Genomic DNA, 23,227 nt, shown 5'->3' with positions numbered 1-23,227 from the left:
TTACCAGGAATCATTCTAAACTTCTAATCACAGTTCAACAACCATCTGCCAAATCATATACAGGTATTGATATTTGCCACTCTACAGTTAAAGTACATCAAATGTCAATGCAATCAACTCATTAGCAGGCTTGTATCCAGCTTCAGTACTCACTACCCACTTTTTCACCTCTTTGATTAGCAGTGTATGGACCATACTCCTTGTCTATCAGCTGAGCAGCTGCCTCAGTAATATGGCTAATATAAAATCAAATGAGCAAAAGGAAGTGGTAAAAAAAACAACCTGCAAGCACTCTGGTACCCTCTTATGCAGAATATACTATAATGTAGCAAGAAAAGCAAATGAAGTTTTTAAATTGCTTAGAGAATAATTTTAACCAAAGTCACAAGAGGTCATTAAAAAGCACTGTAATTGCCCTTGGATCATACTGTGTTATCATTCTTCCACCTTCCTTGCTACCTAAGATTTTAAATCTTTCTTGCTGATGTAAAAATCATAGCAAACCTGACGTGTGACTGTCACATGCAGAATCTGAATGTTAGAGGTCAGTATGGCTTACTGGTATGCTGGCCCACTGCTCAAAATTTTATATCTCTTCTGTCCCTCCGTTATTGCCTGACATGATTTAACAACTGTAATTCCTTATTTAACGATGTCAAAGGTTTTTAGGAAATTGACTGTATTTCACCAACGATATATTTCTTCTTGATTACGGAGTGGTTAAAATGATTTTAAACCAAGACAGCAAAATAAAGCAGTAATAAAATCAATAAAAGGTGCTTAAAACATTCCTTCTATTAGGTAATGGCATTTAAAATATCCGTAGCTTGTAATGGCACTTAGGATATGCCCAAAAATCAATGAGCTAAATTACTTATTGAACTAGTTAATTTGAACATTGAGTTTTTTATGTATATTGATAAAAAGGGCTACAGAATCCTCTTGGCAAGTAGTAATACCACGTTCATGGTCAGATGTCTCCCTCTGCTGGAAAAACAAAATCAAACAATTTACCCCAGTTACAGAACAAAAAGATAAAAAATTAAAAGATGTAACCTCAAAAAGGCCACCACAGGTCTCTGAAACTTAAAAGGCTCCAGAAATTCATGGGGAAAAATACAAAATCATTAAGGGTTAAAAAACATATGCACCTTTTAAAAACTTCGTCATTAACCTGGAATTTTGTCATTTTCTATCCTAGGGATTTTTGGTATCTTAGAATAAGATTCAAAAGCCTTGAATCCTTTCTCTTTGATGTCAGAAGGAAAGGGGTTTATATTTTAAAAGAGATAGAGAAAGTAGTTTAATTTTATCAAAATAAAGTTTAAGCTGTCTTTGCAAATGAAGGTTTTTGAGAATTCAAAGTATGAATCCACTAAACAGCTTCACATTCCTCTCTCCCTGTGTGAGGTGGTGGTATGAGAATTTCCAATACTATTATTACCATTATTTTTTTTCAAACATCTACTATTTAAAATGCTAAGTACTTTATTGAAAAGACTCTTCACAACTTTTCAATTTCTCCCCCTGCCAGTTCAGCCCTAAGCAGGTGTTAAGAGTTCTGAAGAGCTTGCCTCAGGACTTTTAACTGGAACTACAAAGGGGAGCTTCAGAAATTATGATAAAAGGTGTTAAGAGAGAAATGAAGGTGAAGAGGTTATCTGAAACTAACCTAAAACTGTACATAGTATCTTTTGAAAAATTACAGCTACCTCAGAATATACCATTTTGGTTTTGAAAGGCTTAATTAATAATAGCCCATATATTTTTTCACTTACATTTCAACACATTTCATTTATTTTTGAAACAATGGGTATATATAAAATTACACACACTGTTAGGAGAGATTTTTAATCAAAGAGAATCTACATGAGTTTTTATGAAACTCTTGTATATGAGTTTGATTTTGTTTGCGTGCTCCAAATAAATGAGTAACCTATAGTCCTGACCTTCACGTATACTCTAGGACAGTGGTAGGCAAACTCATTAGTCAACAGAGCCAAATATCAACAATACAACGATTTAAATTTCTTTTGAGAGACAAATTTTTTAAACTTAAACTATATAGGTAGGTACATTATTATTAACTTAATTAGGGTACTCCTAAGGCTTAGGAAGAGCCATACTCAAGGGGCCAAAGAGCCGCATGTGGCTCACAAGCCGGTTTGCCAACCACGGCCCTAGGATAAGAAGACACACATGTCAAATGAACCATTACTATCCAGCATGAAGAGCACTGTACGAGAAATACACACAAAGTGCTGTAGGGACCTATAGGATGGACTAACACTGCCTGGGGGAGATGAGGAAAACTCCAGCAGAAGAGATGACCATCTGGGGTCTTTGAGAAAGATCTAGAATTTCTCCTTGTGTATAAGGAGGTCAAAGGCAATTCAGAGAGCAGGAACTAGATGAGCACAGAAAAAAGCAAATGGTTGGAAATAACTGAAATGTTAGAGTTTCAGGTGCGTCTGGCAGAAGGTGAGAGCAGTAGGAGATGAGGCTCTGACGGGTTGGTTAAGACCAGTTGGGAAGAGTTTTGGATAGTTTCCTAGAGTTCAGATTTCATCCCAGAGGCACTGGAAAAGTTCTGAGTGATTTTAAGGAAGTCACGTTGTGAGGGGCAGGGGGAAACGCCAGCAATGTAGAAGGTCCTCCTGGAAGCAGGTGAGAGGTACCTGCAATAACACTGGTGAAAGTCAAAATTAGGCACAGCATATGAATATGACTACTAGGATAAGGAACTGTAGATGTTTGGAAGACTTGAGAGAATGTCAATGATAATGAAACATTACCACAAACCCAGATTAACTCTTACTTCTCTTCCAACTTCTATGTCAAAAAGAAGAACATTTCCCACATTATGTGAGCAATGTACTTATTTTTTTAAGATGTTTGCCTTATGTTGTTCTTGCAGAAAGCAAAAATTACAGTTTACTGTTGACAAACATTGCTCTATTGTTAAAACATAAAGTAGACCAACTTCAAATTGATCCAACTTGCTCTAAATTCCTCCTCAATAATTTTCCTAGTTTCATTAATACTAGGAAACTAGAGATGTGTGCATGTGCCCAAAACTGGAAGGAACATAAAAACTAAAATGAGTTGCTACACTTGATATTAGGATATGGTTAATTTTTTTCTTCCAACAGCAGTTATCTAATATTATTGCCTGTTTTCAAATTCAAAGTAAATACATCTTTGATTTACTGTCTTGAAGAAAATAAGAAAAGGAAAAATACCTCTACTTAAAAAGATGAAAAGCTTCATCTGTCTCCAAACCTTATACTAGTTTTGACGGTACATTCATCAATCTACATCTAAAAGTCAGGTAAAACTGAAAAGAAAAAAAAATGTTTCATTTTACACAACCATTAAGAGTGGCTCTGAAAAGAATCAGAATGGAAACAAAAGACATAAGTGCAAAGTGGCCTTCAAGACATTTTAGAACATTAAAGAGATGAGAATAGTTGTTTATTATATTAATTTAATGAATTCTTTTTATTAAAGCTGAAAGCCTGTGTAATTGAAGGAAGAGGTAAATTCAAAATAAAGGTCTGAGGCTCAAACAAAAGTAGCTCCCAGGGCTGAATCTGGCCTCCTGGGTTTTCTTTTATAGTCAACTGTTGTAAGTGTTCCTGTACCAATCTTAAAGTGTCTTGTTTTAATCGCAACAGCCCCTAACACTGATCCTGAAAGAAAATTAATTCTTCAGATGGGAGATCTCCTGCAGGCTGCACACCACAGTCTCTCTGGGCTTCATCCAAGAGAAGTGAACTGTGCTCCACTGTGGCCTCCTTACAAGCTTTCAAAGCACAATGGAAAATGGTTTTCTAACATATTTGTACCATGCAAAGGTTCCTGTGGAGAGTTCTATTTCCTGGATATAAACTAGAAATTGCTGTAATTTTTTTTTAGTTCTTTTTAATTTGCAGTTAAATGAAATATGACAATAACAAGAGAAATAACAACCATGCAGGTATCCAGGGCCGACACATGGAGCAATCACTTGTGTAAAGCCTAAGACAAGGAAAACCGCTTTTAAACTAATCAAGTCTGCAATAGTTAGTCATTTGAAAAATCAAAATGATCAGAAATGCATTTAGAAAAAAGAATTTTAAAAAACACATTTTCATAAACTAAAAACCTGAGGCAAAAGATAAAGATTAAAAAAATACTCAGTAAACACAAAAGATGAATTTCAATTCTTACATACTAGGTTATTTAAAATAGAAACACCAGGTAGTAAAAATACAAAATTCTTATAATACGTTCTAAAATATAATAATGATGATGACCCTACACTCTAATAATAATCATGTCTAACTCTATTGAGTTTTTACTATGTTCCAAAACCTGTGCTAAGCTCTATCACAGGATAGACTTGTTTTGGCCTGCCCAGCATTCAATCCTCCCTTCTGGTTTACAACATCCTCTTTTTCCTTCCCCACTCCATGTGATCCTAATGAGTTGATCTATCACAACTGCCCCAACCCCAAACTGATCCCAAACTGGACATTTAGGAAACTCCCTTCCCCTGGGCACAGCAGTTAGTTCTGGGATGGAATCCAGACCTACAAAGGCCAATCAAATTTCATAAATTAAGATTTGGAGTTCAAGGTCTCCCTTCCTTTACAGCAGTGATTCCCAAAGTGGGCACTACCGCCCCCCGGTGGGCGCTGCAGCGATCCAGGGGGGGGCGGTGATGGCCACAGGTGCATTTGGGGGTGATGAGTAACTGCTATTAACATTTAAAAAAAATTAATTTCCAGGGGCTGAGTAATATTTTTTCCGGAAAGGGGGCGGTAGGCCAAATAAGTTTGGGAACCACTGCTTTAAAGATTTAAACCTAAGACTGATTGTGGCCATCAATACGTTTCCCTGTCACTGGTAGGAAATTTATCTGAAGAAGGAGCCAGAACACAGGATGCTTAAAGGTAGACAGAAAAACACCATTGGAGACCCTGGAACCAGCAGAGCCCTTGAACTTGTCTGTTACGTAAGATAAATTTCCCTTCATGTTTGAGCTAGAGTATGGTTTCCCCACTAGCAATCAAGAATTGTGTGGTTGCACACACCTACAGGTAGCCCCTGCAGTCACATGAGTAAAAGGAAATATCTGAAAAAGAAACAAAGAATACAATTCCACTTACAATAGCATTAAAAAAAATACTTAGAAATAAATTTAGCCAAGGAGTTGAAAGACCTTATACTGAAAATTATAGGATGGAAGAAACTGAGGAAGACACAAATAAACGAAAAGATATCCCACATCCATGAATAGGAAGAATATTGTTAAAATGCTCATACCACTCAAAGACATCTATAGCTTCAATACCAAAATTTCAATGACAATTTCCACAGAAATAGAAAAAATAATACTAAAATTTGTATGAACCACAAAGACCCCCAAATAGCCAAAGCAAATTCAAGCAAGATCATCAAAGTTGACGGCATCATACTTCCTGATGTCAAACTTTATTACAAAGCTATAGTGATCAAAACAGATGGTATTGCCCTGGCCAGTGTGGCTCAGTTGGTTGGGCATCAATCATGCACCAAAAGGTTGCTGGTTCAATTCCTGATCAGGACACATGCCTGGGTTGCAGGCTCCATCCCCAGTAGGGGGAGTGTAGGAGGTAGCCAATTCTCACACCGATGTTTCTCTCTCTCCCTCTCCCTTCGTCCCTCTCTAAAAAGCAATACAAAAATATGTATTTTAAAAACAATATGGTACTGGCATAAAAACAGACACACAAACCAATGAAACAGAATACAGAGACCAGAAATAACCCTACACATATACAGTCAACTAATAATTGATAAGGGAACCAAAAATAGTATTTTCAATAAATGATGTTGGGAAAACTGGATGCTCACATGTAAACAAATGAAATTGGATCCTTATCTTACAACACACAAAAATGAACTTGAAATGAATTAAAGACTTTAAAGTAAAACCTGAAATTGTAAAATTCCTAGAAGAAAACATAGGGGAAATAGCTCCTTAACATTGGTCTTGGCAACAATTTTTTTGATATGACACCAAAAATGTAGGCAACAAAAGCAAAAATAAACAAGTGTAACTACACAAAACTAATAAGCCTCTACAGCAGTGGTTCTCAATCTTCTGGCCCTTTAAATACAGTTCCTCATGTTGTGACCCCCAACCATAAAATTATTTTCGTTGCTACTTCATAAATTTTGCTACTGTTATGAATCATAATGTAAATATCTGATATGCAGGATGGTCTTAGGCGACCCCTGTGAAAGGGTCGTTCGACCCCCAAAGGGGTCATGACCCACAGGTTGAGAACCACTGCTCTACAGAGTAAAATAAGTGATCACCAAAATGAAAATACAACATAAAGAATGGGAGAAAAATCTTCAAAGTGTATATATCTAATAAGGAGTTAATATTAAAAAACTAGAGGCCCAGTGCATGACATTCATGCACTGGGGGTGGAGGGATCCCTCAAACCGGCCTGCATCCTCTCGGGGGATGTCGGACTGCCTCTTGCAATCCGGGACCACTGGCTCCTAACCGCTCACCTGCCTGCCTGCCTGCCTGATTGCTCCTAACCCCTCTGCCTGTCTACCTGATCGCCCCTAACCACCTCTGCCTGCCTGATCACCCCTAACTGCTCCCCTACTGGCCTGATTGCCCCTAACTGCTCCCCTGCTGGCCTGATCGCCCCTACCCGCCTCTGCCTCGCCTCGCACCCAGGACCCAGGATCCCCTCCTCCGGCCAGTTGTAGGCGTCCAGGACCCGGGCTTCCCTCCATCTGGCCAGCTGCAGGCACCCAGGACACGGGCCGGCTTCACCCAGGCCAGCCACAGCCGCAGGAGACCATGGGCGGGCGGCTTTGCCCAAGCCACAGCCACAGGCGCCTGGGACCACGGGGTGAGCAGCTTGTCCCTCTCCCAGGCCGCAGCCTGGCTGATCCCCATTACTCTCTTGCGAGCTCATTTGTGCCTGGCTGGTCCCCATTCCTCTCTCCCCAGTGTTGAGTGTCTGAGCCATTACAGCATGACAGCGTGAGGGTGTGATGACCATGTGCATATTAGCTCTTTATTATATAGGATACCTGATTTAAAAATGGGCAGCAGACCTAATAGACATTTATCCAAAGACATACAAATGGCCAACAGGTACATGAAAAAATGTTAATAATCAGGGAAATGCAAATCAAAACCACAATGAGATATCACCTCACACATGGTAGAATGACCAGTATCAAAAAGACAGAAGATAAGTGTTGGAAGGATGTGGAGAAAAGGGAACCTTGTGCACTGTTGGTGGAAATGTAAACTGATACTGCAACTAAGGAAAAGAGTGTAAAGATTCCTCAAAAAAACAAAACAAAAGTACCATGTGATCCAGCAACCACTCTTCTGGGTATATATTCAAAGAAAATGAAATCACTCTCTGAAACAGAACTAGGCACCCCATGTTCATTGTAGCATTCATTGTTAGTAAAGGCCAACAACCTAAGTGACCGTCAATGGATGAATAGATAAGAAAATGTGAAATATTATTCAGCCATAAAGAGGAAATCCTGCCATTTGTGACAACATTGATAGAGATCTTGAGGGCATTACACTAAGTGAAATAAGTGAGACAGAAAAATAAATACTTTAGGATCTTGCTTACACAAGGGTGGGAAAAAGTAGGTTTACAGTCATTCATATGGAAAATCCTATATAGTAGGTCTTCGGGTTACGTCGGAGATCCGTTCCTACGGTGCAACGTAACGCGATTTTCACCGCAAGTCGGAACCCACCTACATAAGCACCTACGTCACTCACATGGAGCACATATACAGTAGTAATGAAGTGAAACAGTAAAAAAAAATTTAAAAGAAAGATTACAATTCCTGACCTTTACTTGTGGTAAATAAATAAAAAACATAAAGCACATATGTACATACGTTGAAATGACGGAACTTATGGTTTTTTTATAAATAAATGGGAGATGGTGACGTAACCACAAAATGACATACGTCAAGTCCTACATAACCCGAGGACTGTCTGTATAACAAAACCCTAATATGCAAATCGACTGAACAGCGGAACGACCGGTCACTATGATGCGCACTGACCACCAGGGGGCCAACGCTCAATTCAGGAGCTGCCCCCTGGTGGTCAGTGCGCTCATACAGGGGGAGCGCCAGTCAGCCAGAAGCCGGGCTCACAGCTGGCGAGCGCAGCAGCGGTGGCAGGAGCCTCTCCCACCTCCGCGGCAGCGCTAAGGAGCAGCAAGCCGAGCGGTAAGGAGCAGCTAGCAGGCAGGCAGTAAGGAGCGAGGGGTCCTGGACTGTGAGAGGGCGCAGGCCAGGCTGAGGGACCTCCCACCTACATTGCAGGAATTTCGTGCACTGGGCCTCTAGTAATACAATAATTAATAAATAATAATATTAAAATAAACTTTTGCATGCTCACAATTGTAAACCGATATTTGCCCACCCCTGTATGTGGAATCTAAATAAAATCAAACTCACAAAAATAGAGAATAGTGGTTGCCAGAGGCTGGGGTTGGGGGAAATGGGGAGATGTTGGTCAAAGAGTACAAAATTTCATTCATAAGATGGGAATCTAAAGTACAATATGGTAACTAACGTTTTTTTTAAAAAAGGTAATTATGTTAGATGATGGAGGTGTTAACTAATCTTATTATGGTAATCATTTCACCATATATATGTGTATCAAGTCATCATGTTGTATACCTTAAACATACACAATATTATATGTCAATTACAGCTAAATAAATCTGGGGGGGGGGGATTTTAACATTAAAAATATATATAATCAAAGGAAAATATCTTAAACTCTCATCAGGCCCTTTAAAATTAAGTCCAGAATTCAATGAACAAAAGGAAGGGGTTTCTTATATCTCCTACTGCATTCCTCTGAATGAACTGAGCCCCCAGTAGTGGCTACAGTACCAAGTATGATTTCATTTCCATTAAAAAAAAAAAATAGGGCAACATGGAAAATACATTCCTTATGATTTCAACTCATCTTCTTTATTAAATTCTATATATTTTTAAATAAAAAAAATGCTTCTTTTAAACTCCAATTCCTAATCTTTACTTGACACAAAAGAAAAGTCAAAATCAATCTTTGATCTTCTGGTAACTATTAAATCTTTAACTACAAAATTAGGGGGGAATATCCTTGCAAGCTTTTTCTTTAATACATATTTGCATGCCTACCCTGTGAGGAATAACATCACATAAGAGATTAAACAAGAATGTCTACTTTTAATCAGGTGCTAAACACCAGCAAGCATGCTTTAACACATGACACAATGAGGCTGGCTTAGATTTTCTTCATCTAAAAGTTGTTATCTTAAGTAGGTAGTAGCAGGGGGCGGGAGCCGGCTATAAGGGGTCAATGGGAGAAAAAAAGGGGACATGTAATACTTTCAACAATAGATTTTTTTTACAGTAGTAGCAACCAACTGATAGCCAAATAAAAATAAAAAAAATTAAAAGGAAAGAGAAAAAGCCAAAGTAGTGTTCCCAAAAGTAGGAAGAGTACCTGTTCTAAAAGTGACGGGCAAGACCCAGAAAGAATACCAAAAGCTCCCTGATTACATGGAAGCAGGCTAAGAGCAGACGCCTCCTGGTCTTCAGTGAGGTGAAATCCTCTGAATATCGGGAAGATAAAAGGCGTTTGGCGACGGGATAAACAGTTAGTAAACAATTCAAGTTGCTGAAGTATTGTTTTTGTTTAGAGAAACAGCAACTTAAGAGATCAACCCAAGAACTTTTATGCGTATATGCATAACCCATGGACACCGTCATAGGGTGGTGAAGGCCTGGGGGGCGGAGGGGGCCAAGAAGGGGTAATTGGGGGTGGGGGGAAGGGCACATATATAATACTTTCAACAATATTTTTTTAAATAATAATAAAATAAAATTAGACGGAAATATAAACTTGCATGGATTTTAAGTAATTTGGCTCTTTCTGCAAATAAGCCTAAGTCCTTGTCTCCTACATGGCCCCATTTAGTCTTCTTTTTTCTCTTTCCTAGCAAAATACCAAAACATCATTTCCTTATTTCCTTTCATCTTTTCTTCAGCACTTTTCTAAGTTTTTACTTGAAAACGAGCCTGAATGCTGTCGCTGTAGGCACCAATTGCGTTCGTTAGCCCTAGTTAAATGGTAATATAAGGACAAGTGGGAAATATAAACACATATTATCTGCAAAGTGTCCCTAGTAGAGAGTAAAATGAGGATGAAATAAATTACCAAATTTACCATTAAGGGCGCGCCTTAATGCTAGAGATTTGAAGTTAGTTCTTCTAAGAAATTCTGGAGGATTGTGACTTGAAGCAAAAGTGAACATTTTCTGGATGGTGGAAATATTAGTTACTACTATTTATATTTTTTTCTTAGTGCTTTTTTCTAGTCTTCAGACGGGGGGGTGGGGGAGTAGGAAGGGGCTGAGGGGGAACTGAGGCGAAAAACCACTGCAGGGAACGGTGCAGGACAAATACCGGGGAGTCAACCTTTATCAGTCTTCCTTGTCCTTTTAATTTTCGAGGGAAACTCGTAGCTGTTCACCCAGGCCAGGTCCCGCCTTTCTCCGTCACGAACCCCCCTGCGGGTGGCGGCGGGAGCGTCATCCCGGGAGCGACGCGCGCGGGGCACTCTGGGAGCGGAAGTCGGCGGCCGCGCGGCGCCGGCCGGGCCGGAAGAGGAGGAGCTGGGCCTGGAGGATCCGCGAGTGTGCCTGCCGCTGTGGCTGCCTGTGTTTGCGGGTCGCAGAGAGCGGAACCTGGCGGGCGGGGTGTGTCGCGATGCCGGAGCTGGCGGTGCAGAAGGTGGTGGTCCATCCCCTGGTGCTGCTCAGTGTGGTGGATCATTTTAACCGGTGAGCGGGCGGCGCGGGGCGGCTGCGCGGGGCCGGCGGCACCTTCACTGCTGAGTCACGGACGCTCTGGGAAAGGCGAAGCGGCCGCTGGGGCGCTGATGGGCGGAGGGCGGCCCTGTCTCGCCGAGGGACCCAGGCTAACCTCGGTTCAGGAAGCCCACGTCACCCAGCATTGTCCCCCTGCGCCGGGCGGCACCCCGAGGATTGGGCTGCCCATTTCCTCTATCCTGGTCCGTAGGCTGCTAGACTATGGGAGCAACAACCTTCAATTGGCCCTGGTCCCCCAAAGCCTCGTGCCCATCTGTCACCTCATCTCCCCACCCCCACCCCCCCGTCTCGTAGGAAAGCCCTTCTGATTCTAGCTTCTGTGCCTTTGAAGGCTGTCACCGAAATTCTGGTCTCGGCGCCCTGGAAGAGCTATGGTTTTTAACTTGTGAAAGTTTCTGAGCTGGAATCTGGTTTAACATCCAGATTTTCTTTTAAAAATGAGATGAGTTGGAGACTTTGGCGTTAATGTATTAGATAAGAAAACATCCCCAGATGTTTCTCCCGCCTTCCCTTGCTTGTTTTCAGGTTGTTCATCCCGCCGGACCTGTTACACGTGTTCATACGTTTTACAAAATAATTACTTGAATTAGCAAGTGTAAAAAGAGACCCAGTGGGGGAGCAACTGCTGTAGTGTCAGATTTTTAAGTGCCCATTCATTCTCCAGCGTTTTGCTTTGTACAACTCCTAAGTCAGCCAGAGCGAAAAACAAACTCGAGGCTTTGAGGTTTAGGGTCCCCAGTTCAGTTCCTTTGCCTTGTAGGGCGCTCAGCCTAACAGGATATGCTTGCTTTCCCACTGTACAGTAATTGCTGTTTTTCTTCCATAGGATACTAGGGGTGCTGATGGGGCAGTCACCATGTCAGTTCTATTCCGTAAACTCAACAAACACTTGTTAAGGTTACAAACGGACACTGCTAGCTGCTGTGTCAGATAACAAATGTAGGGTTTTGTAAAAGACAAATCGATTTTTGTAAACCAAAAGAAAAGCCAGGAAGTATGGGAGTTAACTTTGAAGTGTGCAAACCCAGTGCCTAAGTTTTCCAAAAAAAATCAGAAGCACCAGGAATACAGAATCCTTAACTTTGTTTAATACAAACCCCATAGTTAGTAAGCATTTATAAATTTGCCAAACCATGTGATTCAATGAAACCAATGTGAAACCAGCAACTGTTGAGAAATCATAGTTCATTTCACAGTGGGTTTTGTCTTTCCTCTGAATATTGAGTTGCATTGTGTCTGTGTCTCACTTACTACACTTGTAGCTCCTTAGGACAAAATCACTGAGGTTTGATATAGAGATAAAAATCCTGAAGTAAAATCTTTCTCATTCAGTTCTACTCTCCGTGTGATTAGTCACCAGCTCACTGTTGACTTCTTTCTAATTAAGCCATTCAGAACGCCCACAGATGACATGCACAAGCCTCTGGGTCAGAATCACTTTCTGAGCCCCTAGCTCAGCGGTTCTCAACCTGTGGGTCGCGACCCCTTTGGGGGTCAAACGACCCTTTCACAGGGGTCGCCTAAAACCATTGGAAAACACATATATAACTACATATTGTTTTTGTGATTAATCACTATGCTTTAAATATGTTCAATTTGTAACAATGAAATTGGGGGTCACCACAACATGAGGAACTGTATTAAAGGGTCGCGGCATTAGGAAGGTTGAGAACCACTACCTAGCTGGTTCAAAGATTTATAACATCTAGTGGGGCCTGCCAACATGGCGTAGGTGTACCAGAGAGCAGTTAGCATCAAGCTGGACAGTAAAACTGGTTTTACTTTAACATCTTTATCCCTGAAAAGATTCAAGGATAGAGAAGATGGGAAAAGTTTAAAAGAGAAAGGTAAGGGGGGTGGGAGTGGCTGGCCAGAGGTCAATGGGGGGGAAAAGGAGACTTAGGTAATACTTTAAACAATAAAGAATTTAAAAAAAGAATAAAATAGAAAAAAAAAACAAATAAATAGATAAAAGACAAAGGTAAGCTGCAAAGAAAAAGATAAAATTAAATGTGGTGACATAACTTCAATATGTTTTTCAAACATCAACCAAATAACATTTTAAAACTCTTAAGATAGGGAGTTTTCATTTTCTCCATTTAAAATTTGTATAAAGTTTGAGATTTTTTCCAAGCTTATGTTACTTTCCAGTTAACAATGAGTAAAAACTGCCAGTGTAAAAAGTTCATAAATTACTCATTATATTTATTAGAAATTAATGTTAAGGAGTAACCTGACTATTACATTTGTTTAGTGGGATTAGTTTCCAGGTAAACTCACTCAGTTGTATCTGACATGAATATTTCCTGTTGAGTATCTACTTGTTGGCACATCCTCTGTGTACCTATTAGACTGACCTTCTCCTTTCTCATTCAGAATAGGCAAGGTTGGAAACCAGAAGCGTGTTGTTGGTGTGCTTTTGGGGTCATGGCAAAAGAAAGTACTGGATGTATCTAACAGTTTTGCAGGTAAAAAACAAATTTTACATTTTCTGAGCATGGTTAAAATGTCAATTAACTTTAAAATTAACAGCGACATTTTGTGTTTTCCATTTTTTACTGCAAACCTTCTAATTAAGAATTGCTGTGGTATGAAAAGAGAGGCTAAAGGCTACACACTAAAGTGGGTAATAAATATTTTAAACTTGCAGACCATACAGTCTCCATTGCAACTGCCCAGCTCTGCTATTGTAGCAGGAAAGCAACTATAGACAGTATGTAGACAAATGGCAGCTGTGGTCTAGTAAAACTTTATGTGTAAAAATAGGTAATTGTTGTCGTTTGTAAACCTATGCACTAACTATTAACCGGTTATGGGTTAGCAAAGGAGAGATGGAGACCATTACCCTTTTATTCTGTTTCATGAATCTTTATAAGAACATTTCAATGTATGTTATGATTAAAGCAACAACAACAAAAAACAAAATAATTGTTGGCATGACCCCTGGACTAAGGGTAACTGACTCCAGTGTCTAAAAGGACCAGATAGTGTTAGTTGCCAAATGGAAAATATTAGGAAGTGATGGGGCTTTCAGCAGGTCCGTTTTAAAGGGTTCAGCCTCTACCTGGCTCTAGCCAGTTGTCGGCAGGTCTGATTTTTCAAGAGAAGCCAGAGTCTGGATTTTTAGGTGAAGTTTCCTAGTTGTTAATGAGAGCAATTCAAAAATAATTGCAATACTGTGTTGGACAAACCCACCTCTGCGGATATCTGGCCTAGGGGTCTCTGATTATGACCTGTGCTCTAGAATTCTACCTAAAATAAATATTGCTTTTTTTTCCCCTCTTTAGTCCCTTTTGATGAAGATGACAAAGATGATTCCGTCTGGTTTTTAGACCATGATTATTTGGAAAACATGTAAGAAGGTCAATGGTATGTCGTGTGTGTGTGTGTGTGTGTGTGTGTGTGTGTGTAAGATCTTGTGGCATTGATTTACATTATCTTTAAGTGTGTGTGCAACATTTTTTCTTTTTTAAATATTCCCTTTTCTTTGATTAATGTCAAGGGCCCTTTCCTTAGCTAGACTTCAGTAAGACTAGTGTTTGTAGAAGAATGAGGAAGAATAAATAAGAAACTAGAAAAGCAAGTTAAGACCACCTAAGTTTTAGGGGAGAGAGGTAGCCCTCTGCAGCAGAAATCCAAAGAACTATCAAATAAAATCCACCTGCCCCTAGAGCTTTAGTGCCACCAGGATAAGTATATCTCTTCATGTGTATTATTTTCATTTTATTTCATTACAGCAACCACGTTGCTTTGAAAATGTTTATTCCTGTAACACTTACAATTGCAGTCTATGTGACATGAACCCACATTTATGTGTTGCCTTAGAATTATTTTCTGGTTGCTTTCATTGTTGACTGGTCTCCTAAACTAGTCTGAGATGTGGATGCCTGGATTTCCCTTGCTGCTTATTTTCTGAAAATTCTCTTGAGTTTTACATTTTATAAGTCAACGTTTAAAATAGATGTCTTAAATTCTGAAAAGGCTAGAGAGCATAATAACTGGAGTTCTTACCCTTTGTTGAGGGAATTATCTTTAACAATTCAAACCCACTTAATTTTTTTTCCTTTCCAGCCAGAGAAAGAATAGTTGGATGGTACCACACAGGCCCTAAACTACATAAGAATGACATCGCCATCAATGAACTCATGAAAAGATACTGCCCTAACTCAGTGAGTGCACTCTATCATTAAAACTCTTGAATGATATTCTTTGCCAGTTTACTTAAGTAAGAGCATCTTAAGGATTTGAACAGCAAAATAATTTTGTTACTGTTTTTGTGTAAGCCTGTGTTAATTTTTAGTGTTTTGTGTAATATGCAATAACCCAATATGTTTAATAATTAACAGTAGACACGTGCTAAGTGCCAGGTATATAAGTTATCTCCCTTAATCCTCTCTGTAACTCTGTGGGGCTGTTATCCTCTTTACAATGAGGAAACTGAGGTTTAAAATGGTTAGTAAGGTCTCATAGGTGGTGTGACTGGGATTAAAATGTTGGCTGTTTTAACTCTGATTTCCTTGAGTTTGATCACCATATTATAGACTACCTCTCAGCTTATTAATTAACTAGTGCCCCAGTGCATGGATTCGTGCACATTGAAAGGAAATTAATTAGAAGGTGGCCGGCAGGACGGGACTGGGCCAGATGGGCCGGACACACCCTGGAGCCAACCTCCTGTGGTCCCTCCCCGGTAGGTGGGGTCCCTCGGCCTGGCCTGTGGGGATAGGGCCGAAACCAGCTCTCCAACATCCCCCGAGGGGTCCCGGAATGCGAGAGGGCGGTTCTCAGGTGTCGCACCCCGGAATTGGGCTCCCTCCTCTCTGGTTCCGGGTGCGTCACCCGAGAACTGCAGCTGCCAAGTCACCACAGCTCGACAGCTCCTGCGTTGAGCATCTGCCCCCTGGTGGTCAGTGCTCGTCATAGCTACGGGTCAGATGCTCAGACGGTCACTTAGGCTTTTATATAGAGAGAGATGGGGGTGTAGAACAAAGCAAATGATGAGATAATTTGCATGTAAATTCTGGCTTTTGTCTGGTTGAATGAAATCCTTCAGTACTCATGATCAGAAGAATGGCTGCTGTCATTCCTATATACTCAGTGTGAGGTGGTTTGCTAAGATGTGTTTTTCTGCAAGGTATTAGTCATCATTGATGTGAAACCAAAGGACCTGGGACTGCCCACAGAAGCATATATTTCAGTGGAAGAAGTTCATGACGTAAGTCATCTTGCTATGAGTCTAGAATAAATAGATTTGCTACTTATTAGGCAATTGTTTGGGGTTTTGTTTTGTTTTTCCACTTTCAAGTCAACAAATCCTTTATCTCTTTATAAGAAAGAGAAGATTGTTGATGTCTGTTAACAGTTTGATATTATGGTTTTTCCCTTTGAGTGTTTGAATAGCCATATTTTAGAAACGAGTGGACCATAGAGATCTAAAGTCCCCTTTTACAAATGAAATTGAGGCCCAAAGTAGTTAAGTGATTGCCCAGAGATGTTCACAGCAAAGTAAATGCAGAACCTGGTGAGCTTAGCCTTAATCTAATGCACTTTCCACTGTTGGGCCCCCCTGGGCCACTATTCCTTTCTCCTTGGAGATTTTCAATCCCTAATGGCTAGAGCATAGGTTTTCAAATAGAGTAGGTCAGAGCTGGCTGGGGCTAGATGGCAAGACCCATCTGTGTGATTTGACACCTGGATACTCAGCCAGTACTTGCTCTCAGGTTCATTAGCTTGTGCTTTAGGTATAGCTAGAAAGAGCTGCCAGAATATATCTTTTCTCTATTTCCAGGAAAATTGAACTCTAACTCTAAGATACGATTTGTAGTGAAAACATGTTTTGTTAGAAGCATAAAATATTTGCACTGAGGGTGTGCAAGTAATTTAATCTTGAATGTCCAAAGTCAAAAGCCTGAGGGATAATTAAAGTCTGTCTTTAGCTTTAAATATGTAGTATATATCCTTATATTCAGTTTTTAAATCTGGAGAAAGACATTTTAGGTTAGCTTTCTGCAAATGCTCCTTGCCCTGAGCTCTATCCTCCTATTACTCTTTTTGTCTTGCTACAGGGAGCTTAGGTCTCAATTTATTGTCTAGTTGCCATAAGGCTTTCATTCCTGTCTTGATACAGTTGTTTTTAAGTTAATCTTTACCCTGCCCCTTTCAAAAAGGAATCTGAGGTGGCTTACACTCATGCATGCATGTACACACACCAATGCAGCAGGAATGTTAAATAGTGGATGGAGAGGACATAAGGGTCATTTATAAGATGAAACTTGGAGAAAATTAGTACCTAAAAAGGCATGCCATGACGTCCTCAAGATCATTAAAGTCTCTCATCATCCTAGCAAACAAAGCCAAGAGGAAAATTGCATTGGCAGGATTCACACTGTTATGGATAAAATAACAGCTAAGGTTTATGCCGCTTGGTAGAAGTTAAGTGACTCACCCAAGGTCCTGCAGCTCCCTGATCACATGCATGGCAAAGCCAGACTGTGAACCCAGGCAGTCTGGTTATAGCCTTTTCAAGAGACGTACAGCCCCTTCTGACACTAGACCTGAGGAAATTATCTCCGAGTCCCATGGGGAAGTCCCTAGGTGATACAGTCGCCACATCCCCAAGCAGATCCTTTGGTAAATTCAGGCCACCAGAAAGTTGTTCTGACTGCAGCATTTTGGTGCTCTGCTTTGTTTGATCCAAGGGACAATAGGTGGTTAAATGTTATGTTTCTGACCTGAGCTCGTATTGCCTTTGCTAGAAAGAACTGTATACTTTATTTTCATTGATTTCAGGGAGGAAGGGAGAGAGAGAGAGAGAGAGAGAGAGAGAGAGAGAGAGAGAGAGAGAGAGAGAGAGAAACATCAATGATGAGAGAGAATCATTGTTCAGCTGCCTCCTGCACTCCCCCTACTGGGGATTGAGCCCGCAATCTGGGCATGTGCTTTTGACCAGAATCAAACCCTGGACCCTTCAGTCCGCAGGCCAGCACTCTGTCCACTGAACCAGAGCAGCTAGGGCAAGAACTATATACTTTAAAAATCAGCCTAATCCAGACTTGCCTGAGTGTCCATCCCCACTTGTGGGGTTGAGAGGATTATCAAGAATTTCCTCAGAAACGAGCTCATGATGCTCCAGCAGACTCTGTCACGTTAGTTCAGAAGACTAAGCTTTCAAAGCAAATCTTATCCACTCTTGCCATGGAAAACCCAGTAATGAATCCATGAAGTGATTTGATTTAAAACAGGAATCAAGGTGTGGAAAGGAACTTGTGTCAGTTTGTTTGTAAGCAAATAACTACAGTTAAGCCTTCTCTCCCAGGATGGAACTCCAACCTCAAAAACATTTGAGCACGTGACCAGTGAAATTGGAGCAGAGGAAGCTGAAGAAGTTGGGGTCGAACACTTGTTACGGTGAGACTTTGGATGGTGTCAGACTCATAAGCAGCCCAAGAGGCTGCTCAGTGTAAGGGAGAGAGCTGTATCAGGAGTGCAGGGACATGGGTTCTAGACCTGTATCATCTCTAAAGTGTCCTGAGTTACGATTTGTGACTTTGTGGATGTACACCTTGTGTGAAAACTATAACGCTGACTGGGAAAGGAACAGGTGTGTGAAGAAAGTATAGGCATGTTTTCTTCCAAGGTGACCTTTTCGGTGAATGTAGCTAGCCAGTTTTCTGCAGAGAATCCACTTGGGATGGGCTTTATTTTAAAGTACTCTACTTCTATAACCCTGATTTATTAAAAAATGTCATCATTTTTTTCAGTAAGATTTCTTTCAATTCAAAATGTTACTGCTAATTTAAACTTCTCGCAACATTGTATAGATGCAGGTGGGGAAAATGCTACCCTTTGTTAGGAAAGTTGGAGGCGAGAGTTTTGATTGTGTTTTTTGAAACAAATTCCATTTCGGCTCTCTCTTTTCTTTTGAAAAATGCCCTGTGATAAGAAAAACAAAATATATGCCTCCCAATGAAAACAAAGTTAAGCCAATTTATACTCAGATCTTTGTAAAATGGAGGAATAACATTTTTTTTTGAAAACTTGCCCCTCCCCACAAAGCTAGGTGTTTCCTTAGAATGTAAGAACCTGGGAGGTAATACAGTAAGTACACTGATGCTTTTTCCTGCCCTTCCTGTGGGTTATTACAGAGACATCAAAGACACTACTGTGGGCACTCTTTCCCAGCGGATCACAAACCAGGTGCATGGTTTGAAGGGACTGAACTCCAAACTTCTGGATATCAAAGGCTACCTGGAGAAAGTGGCTACAGGCAAGCTTCCCATCAACCACCAGATCATCTACCAGCTGCAGGATGTCTTCAACCTGCTGCCAGACGTTAGCCTGCAGGAGTTTGTCAAGGCCTTTTACCTAAAGACCAACGACCAGATGGTCGTGGTGTATTTGGCCTCCCTGATCCGTTCAGTGGTTGCCCTGCACAACCTCATCAACAACAAGATTGCCAACCGGGATGCAGAGAAAAAAGAAGGGCAGGAAAAAGAAGAGAGCAAAAAGGATAGAAAAGATGACAAAGAGAAAGATAAGGAAAAGAGTGATATAAAGAAAGAAGAGAAAAAGGAGAAAAAATAAAACATGTAGCTTTTTAATTTGTAAATTAAAATCTTATAAACTAACTTGTGTGCCGCCAGAGGGTTCTTTTCATTTAAGTGCTTGTTAAAAAGCTGTATTGACAAGAGCTCTCTGCCCCAGGTCACTCTTGCTGTGGCATTACATGGAAGTGAATGGATAGAGGGACTGATCTCGTACCTAAACTACAGCATAGGATGCTATGAATTGGGATTACGACAGCTCAGGATTCAGACTGTGTGACAAAAGTAAACAACATTTTTGGTACTCTTCATTCTTTTATCTATAAAACCAGGAGTTGAATTTTCCCCATCTCAAAAGACTCTTGGGCTCTGTTTCTGGCAGTTTGCAAAATTGCTAAGTGGAATGTGTGAATTCCAGAAGTGCTCTGCCTCCAACACCTCTGAGTTCTGACCCTTCTGAGCTCCGTTGAGAATATCACACCACGGGACACAGGGACCTTGAGCTCTGGCATTCTCGGGGCTTGGGATCCAGCTCCATGTATTGTTTACCTTAAAGACAATTAAATGGCTTGGTTTTTAAGTCTTGTGTTCTAGTCGTTTTTGACTCCGGGAGTGGCAATCTATTATATTCAGAAGCAGCCAAAACAATCTTTAATTGAAACTGCCTTAAAGAAGTATTTTAGACTTGGAATCTTTTATGAAAAAGAATCCCATTCCTTTAAAAAACAGTCAGGTGAGTTCTTAACTCTGCCTAGAGGACCTAGGTCCCCGTTTGTGCCTCACCTTCTCTGCGAAGTGTTACTGAGGATGGAATGAAGTTCCCCCCAAAATAAGTGCTCAGGGCTCCTCTAGGAACAGATTAAATAAGGTTCTTGGTCATTTGACATACAGTAGTCGCTTGGATATTAATTTTCTTTCTTGAGCAGTTAGGACCTCCTTGAAGTTCTCTCGTACCAATCCAAAGATTTAAGAACACAACGAGTTAGCACTACAACTGAGTCAAGTCAATCTCAGAAACCACTTCACAGTGTTATACTTCAAAGTTACCAAAAGTATCAATCTCTATTACACAGATCTGCCAATGAACTAATTAGTGGAAACTTGAGGGTCAATAATACGATGTATGACTGACTGAGCTTTTATTTTACATAAATAGAAGCATGCCCACATGAGGATTCACTTCAAAGTTCATTATAAGATTCTGGGATAAAAAGAGGTGGTAAAGGAAGGACTACTGGCAACCAAGTCTTCCTATTACAGCAAAGATCAGATGGTTTTGCATGTAACAAATTTTAAATTAAAGTAACAGGAGTGTTGAAGCTTTTTGTGATTTAGTTTCCATGTTTACAACAGACTGATGTGAGAAAGGAAACATGGAACACTAACTCTCCAGGGAATGGAGAGAAGAGCCAGGATGCAATGGTTCTGAGCCTTAGGCAGGCGGGTCCTTTATGTAAGGGTCAGGTGGCAATCGGACCACACAGGAGTCAGGTCTGCCTTTGGTAGTACAATTTGGACTTGAAAAGCTTTCTAGGGTCTAATGCCACAGGCATTTTAAGTTTGCCACCATTTGATAAATTGGAATGTTTATTGAGCATCTAAGAACATGGGAATACTGTACTCGGGCTTTGTTATATCGAATAGTTTGACCCACATGTGGATAAAATTGACTTTACCTTCCTAACAGGATCCTCAGTTCCTGCTTCTAATGAAAACAGTTCATAGCCACTGGAGTCATTTAGGCTCACTTTCTAAGGCAAAACTGCCATCCTCTATAAGGGTGAGCATCATAAGGCTATTGGTGGAAATCTTGCGTAGACAGATGGCTGACTTGACTGTAAAACCCATGGCCCTGACTTAAAATGAAATTTTGCATTTGTATAGTCTGGCCAACACAAGATGAGATTTCTCCACTACTTCTGTTTTGGAAACAATCCCGGAAGAAATCTGATCCCGAGTCTGGAACTCATATTTTACCTTCACTTCCACTGCCAAAGACTTCAGAATGACTTGTTACTCCTGCTACATACTTTACAGAGAGAAAGATATTTATTCCTTAATGGTTTTGTTTGATAACTAACATCCAAAATCTCCCTGAACTTATAGGTTAGTTCTTAATGTAAAAATAGAAACTATCATAATGAACCAACAGCTTTAGGCCAACTAATTATTGTTAAATGTTATTTAATTTTGTTCGGACCATTAATCACTAAAGGGACAAAGGGAAGTAATCTTACTCAGAGGCTACCATATTACTTCTCCAGTGTGCTAGCGGCAAAGTAAACCTTCCCAGCAGGAATTAGCAACCCCAGGATCTCACTCCAATTTCTAGAGGACCCTCCAGCTGTGAGAACCCAACCATATACAATTACTTTAAATAGATGACAACACAGGTCCTCATAAAATAATGAAATATCCTATTCACTGGGAAGTTATGAACAAGCCTTATAGTCTACCATTTTTCTAAGAAAATGAGAAATCAGACTTGCAAATGAATTAGGGTTGTTGGTGACACTATAACACACTAACACCACTACTTCCTCTGCCCCTGTCCCAGGAAATGGGAAGGAGATGGGTCGTGTTGGGAAAGCAGAGAACATTTGATTTATGTGACCCATAAGAGATGATTTCTACAATTTCCCTAAACAAATTCACTCCAAATAATACATAATACAGGCAAGCACTGATTTGCATATTGCTATGCCAATAGTATTATCTATATTTGCCTAAAAGCTAAACAGACTTGAGATCTTTCAAAAAAATCAATGGCTATTCTTGTTGGGGAGTAGGTGGAAAGAGAAAGGCACTCAGAAAGGGAAATAGACGTGAAGAAAGAAAATAGAAGAAAAGAAAGGGAGAAAAACGATGGCAGTTACTATGTTCCCAGAGCCTAAATCAAGAGAAATCTGTAAGCTTTCCTCTCTCGAGCCAATCTGTTCTTCAACACTAGATGGCACCATAATCTCATCTCTTGGCAAGAGAAACATTTGATTGCCAGTTCAACAAAGAATTGGGAAATCTTCCCCCAAAGTTGCTTCCTGTCACTTCTGCTTTTGGCTGCAGTCATCCAGGCAAGATTTTAAAGGAAGCTGGAGCGTTGCATGGGTGCAAAAAGATTGGGTGAAGTTGCCACACCCCACCCTACTGTTTGGGCAATTATATACAAGGTTTTCTCTGCCCTTCAATAACTCATGCTTTCATTTTCCTCACTGCTGATACCACTACTGATCTCTTTAAAGACAGTTTTCAGTGGTGTGCTAGTAACACTTCTCCAAAAAAAAGAGGGGAAAGGGTTAATTTGTAGCCTTTGCCAATTTCCCTGGTGTAAATCACCAGGGCTGATTTCAATACACCAACGTGAGTTGGGGAGAGACGCACAGCACTGCACAGTATTACCTAAATATGGATACAACAGATAAAAATACCTCAAGAACACACATAATAGTAAAATGTGGTAAAATAATTAGGACATGATGCATGTTCAGTGTTACCTTCTTAGATTTAATTTATGTCAGTGTAAATTACTGCATTACAATCTCTGGGAATCTGTTTTTAAGACGCCCTCCTGCACACATGAAAGTTAGAGAATCTTTGTTTTGACGCAGACAAATCTATCAATCCTTTGCCTTACGGTTACCACTTTGTAGATCATATTTAAAAAGTCCTTCCCAGCTCAAGATCTCTTTCCATGCATACATGTCTATTACACTCCACAAAATGTCTTCCTTCTCTGCAGCTTAACACCCATGTGCG

The 23,227-nt window shown here is 40.3% G+C and overlaps 1 protein-coding gene and 1 long non-coding RNA gene across 2 annotated transcripts in view; one reads left to right on the top strand and one right to left on the bottom strand.

Annotated features, from left to right (window-relative positions):
* The window catches only part of LOC111826524, a 33,024-nt gene extending 22,489 nt beyond the window's left edge, over positions 1–10,535 (bottom strand). The window contains exon 1 of the long non-coding RNA XR_002829863.1: positions 10,268–10,535. This is a non-coding gene — a long non-coding RNA (uncharacterized LOC111826524). The remainder of the gene's footprint in view (positions 1–10,267) is intronic.
* A 152-nt stretch (positions 10,536–10,687) lies between these two features.
* PSMD7 (proteasome 26S subunit, non-ATPase 7) lies at positions 10,688–20,054 on the top strand. The gene is given in 8 exon segments (XM_006110113.3): positions 10,688–10,883; positions 13,308–13,399; positions 14,219–14,285; positions 14,287–14,300; positions 15,003–15,100; positions 16,066–16,146; positions 18,247–18,338; positions 19,076–20,054. Coding segments are annotated over 8 exon segments (957 nt in total). The 5' UTR covers positions 10,688–10,809; the 3' UTR covers positions 19,515–20,054.
* Positions 20,055–23,227: the final 3,173 nt, after the last annotated feature.

This window comes from Myotis lucifugus, unplaced genomic scaffold, assembly GCF_000147115.1.
Source record: "Myotis lucifugus unplaced genomic scaffold, Myoluc2.0 scaffold_88, whole genome shotgun sequence".
Classification (NCBI taxonomy): domain Eukaryota; kingdom Metazoa; phylum Chordata; class Mammalia; order Chiroptera; family Vespertilionidae; genus Myotis; species Myotis lucifugus.
Note: the sequence above shows the minus strand (reverse complement) of the source record. Positions and strands in the feature narration are given on the sequence as shown.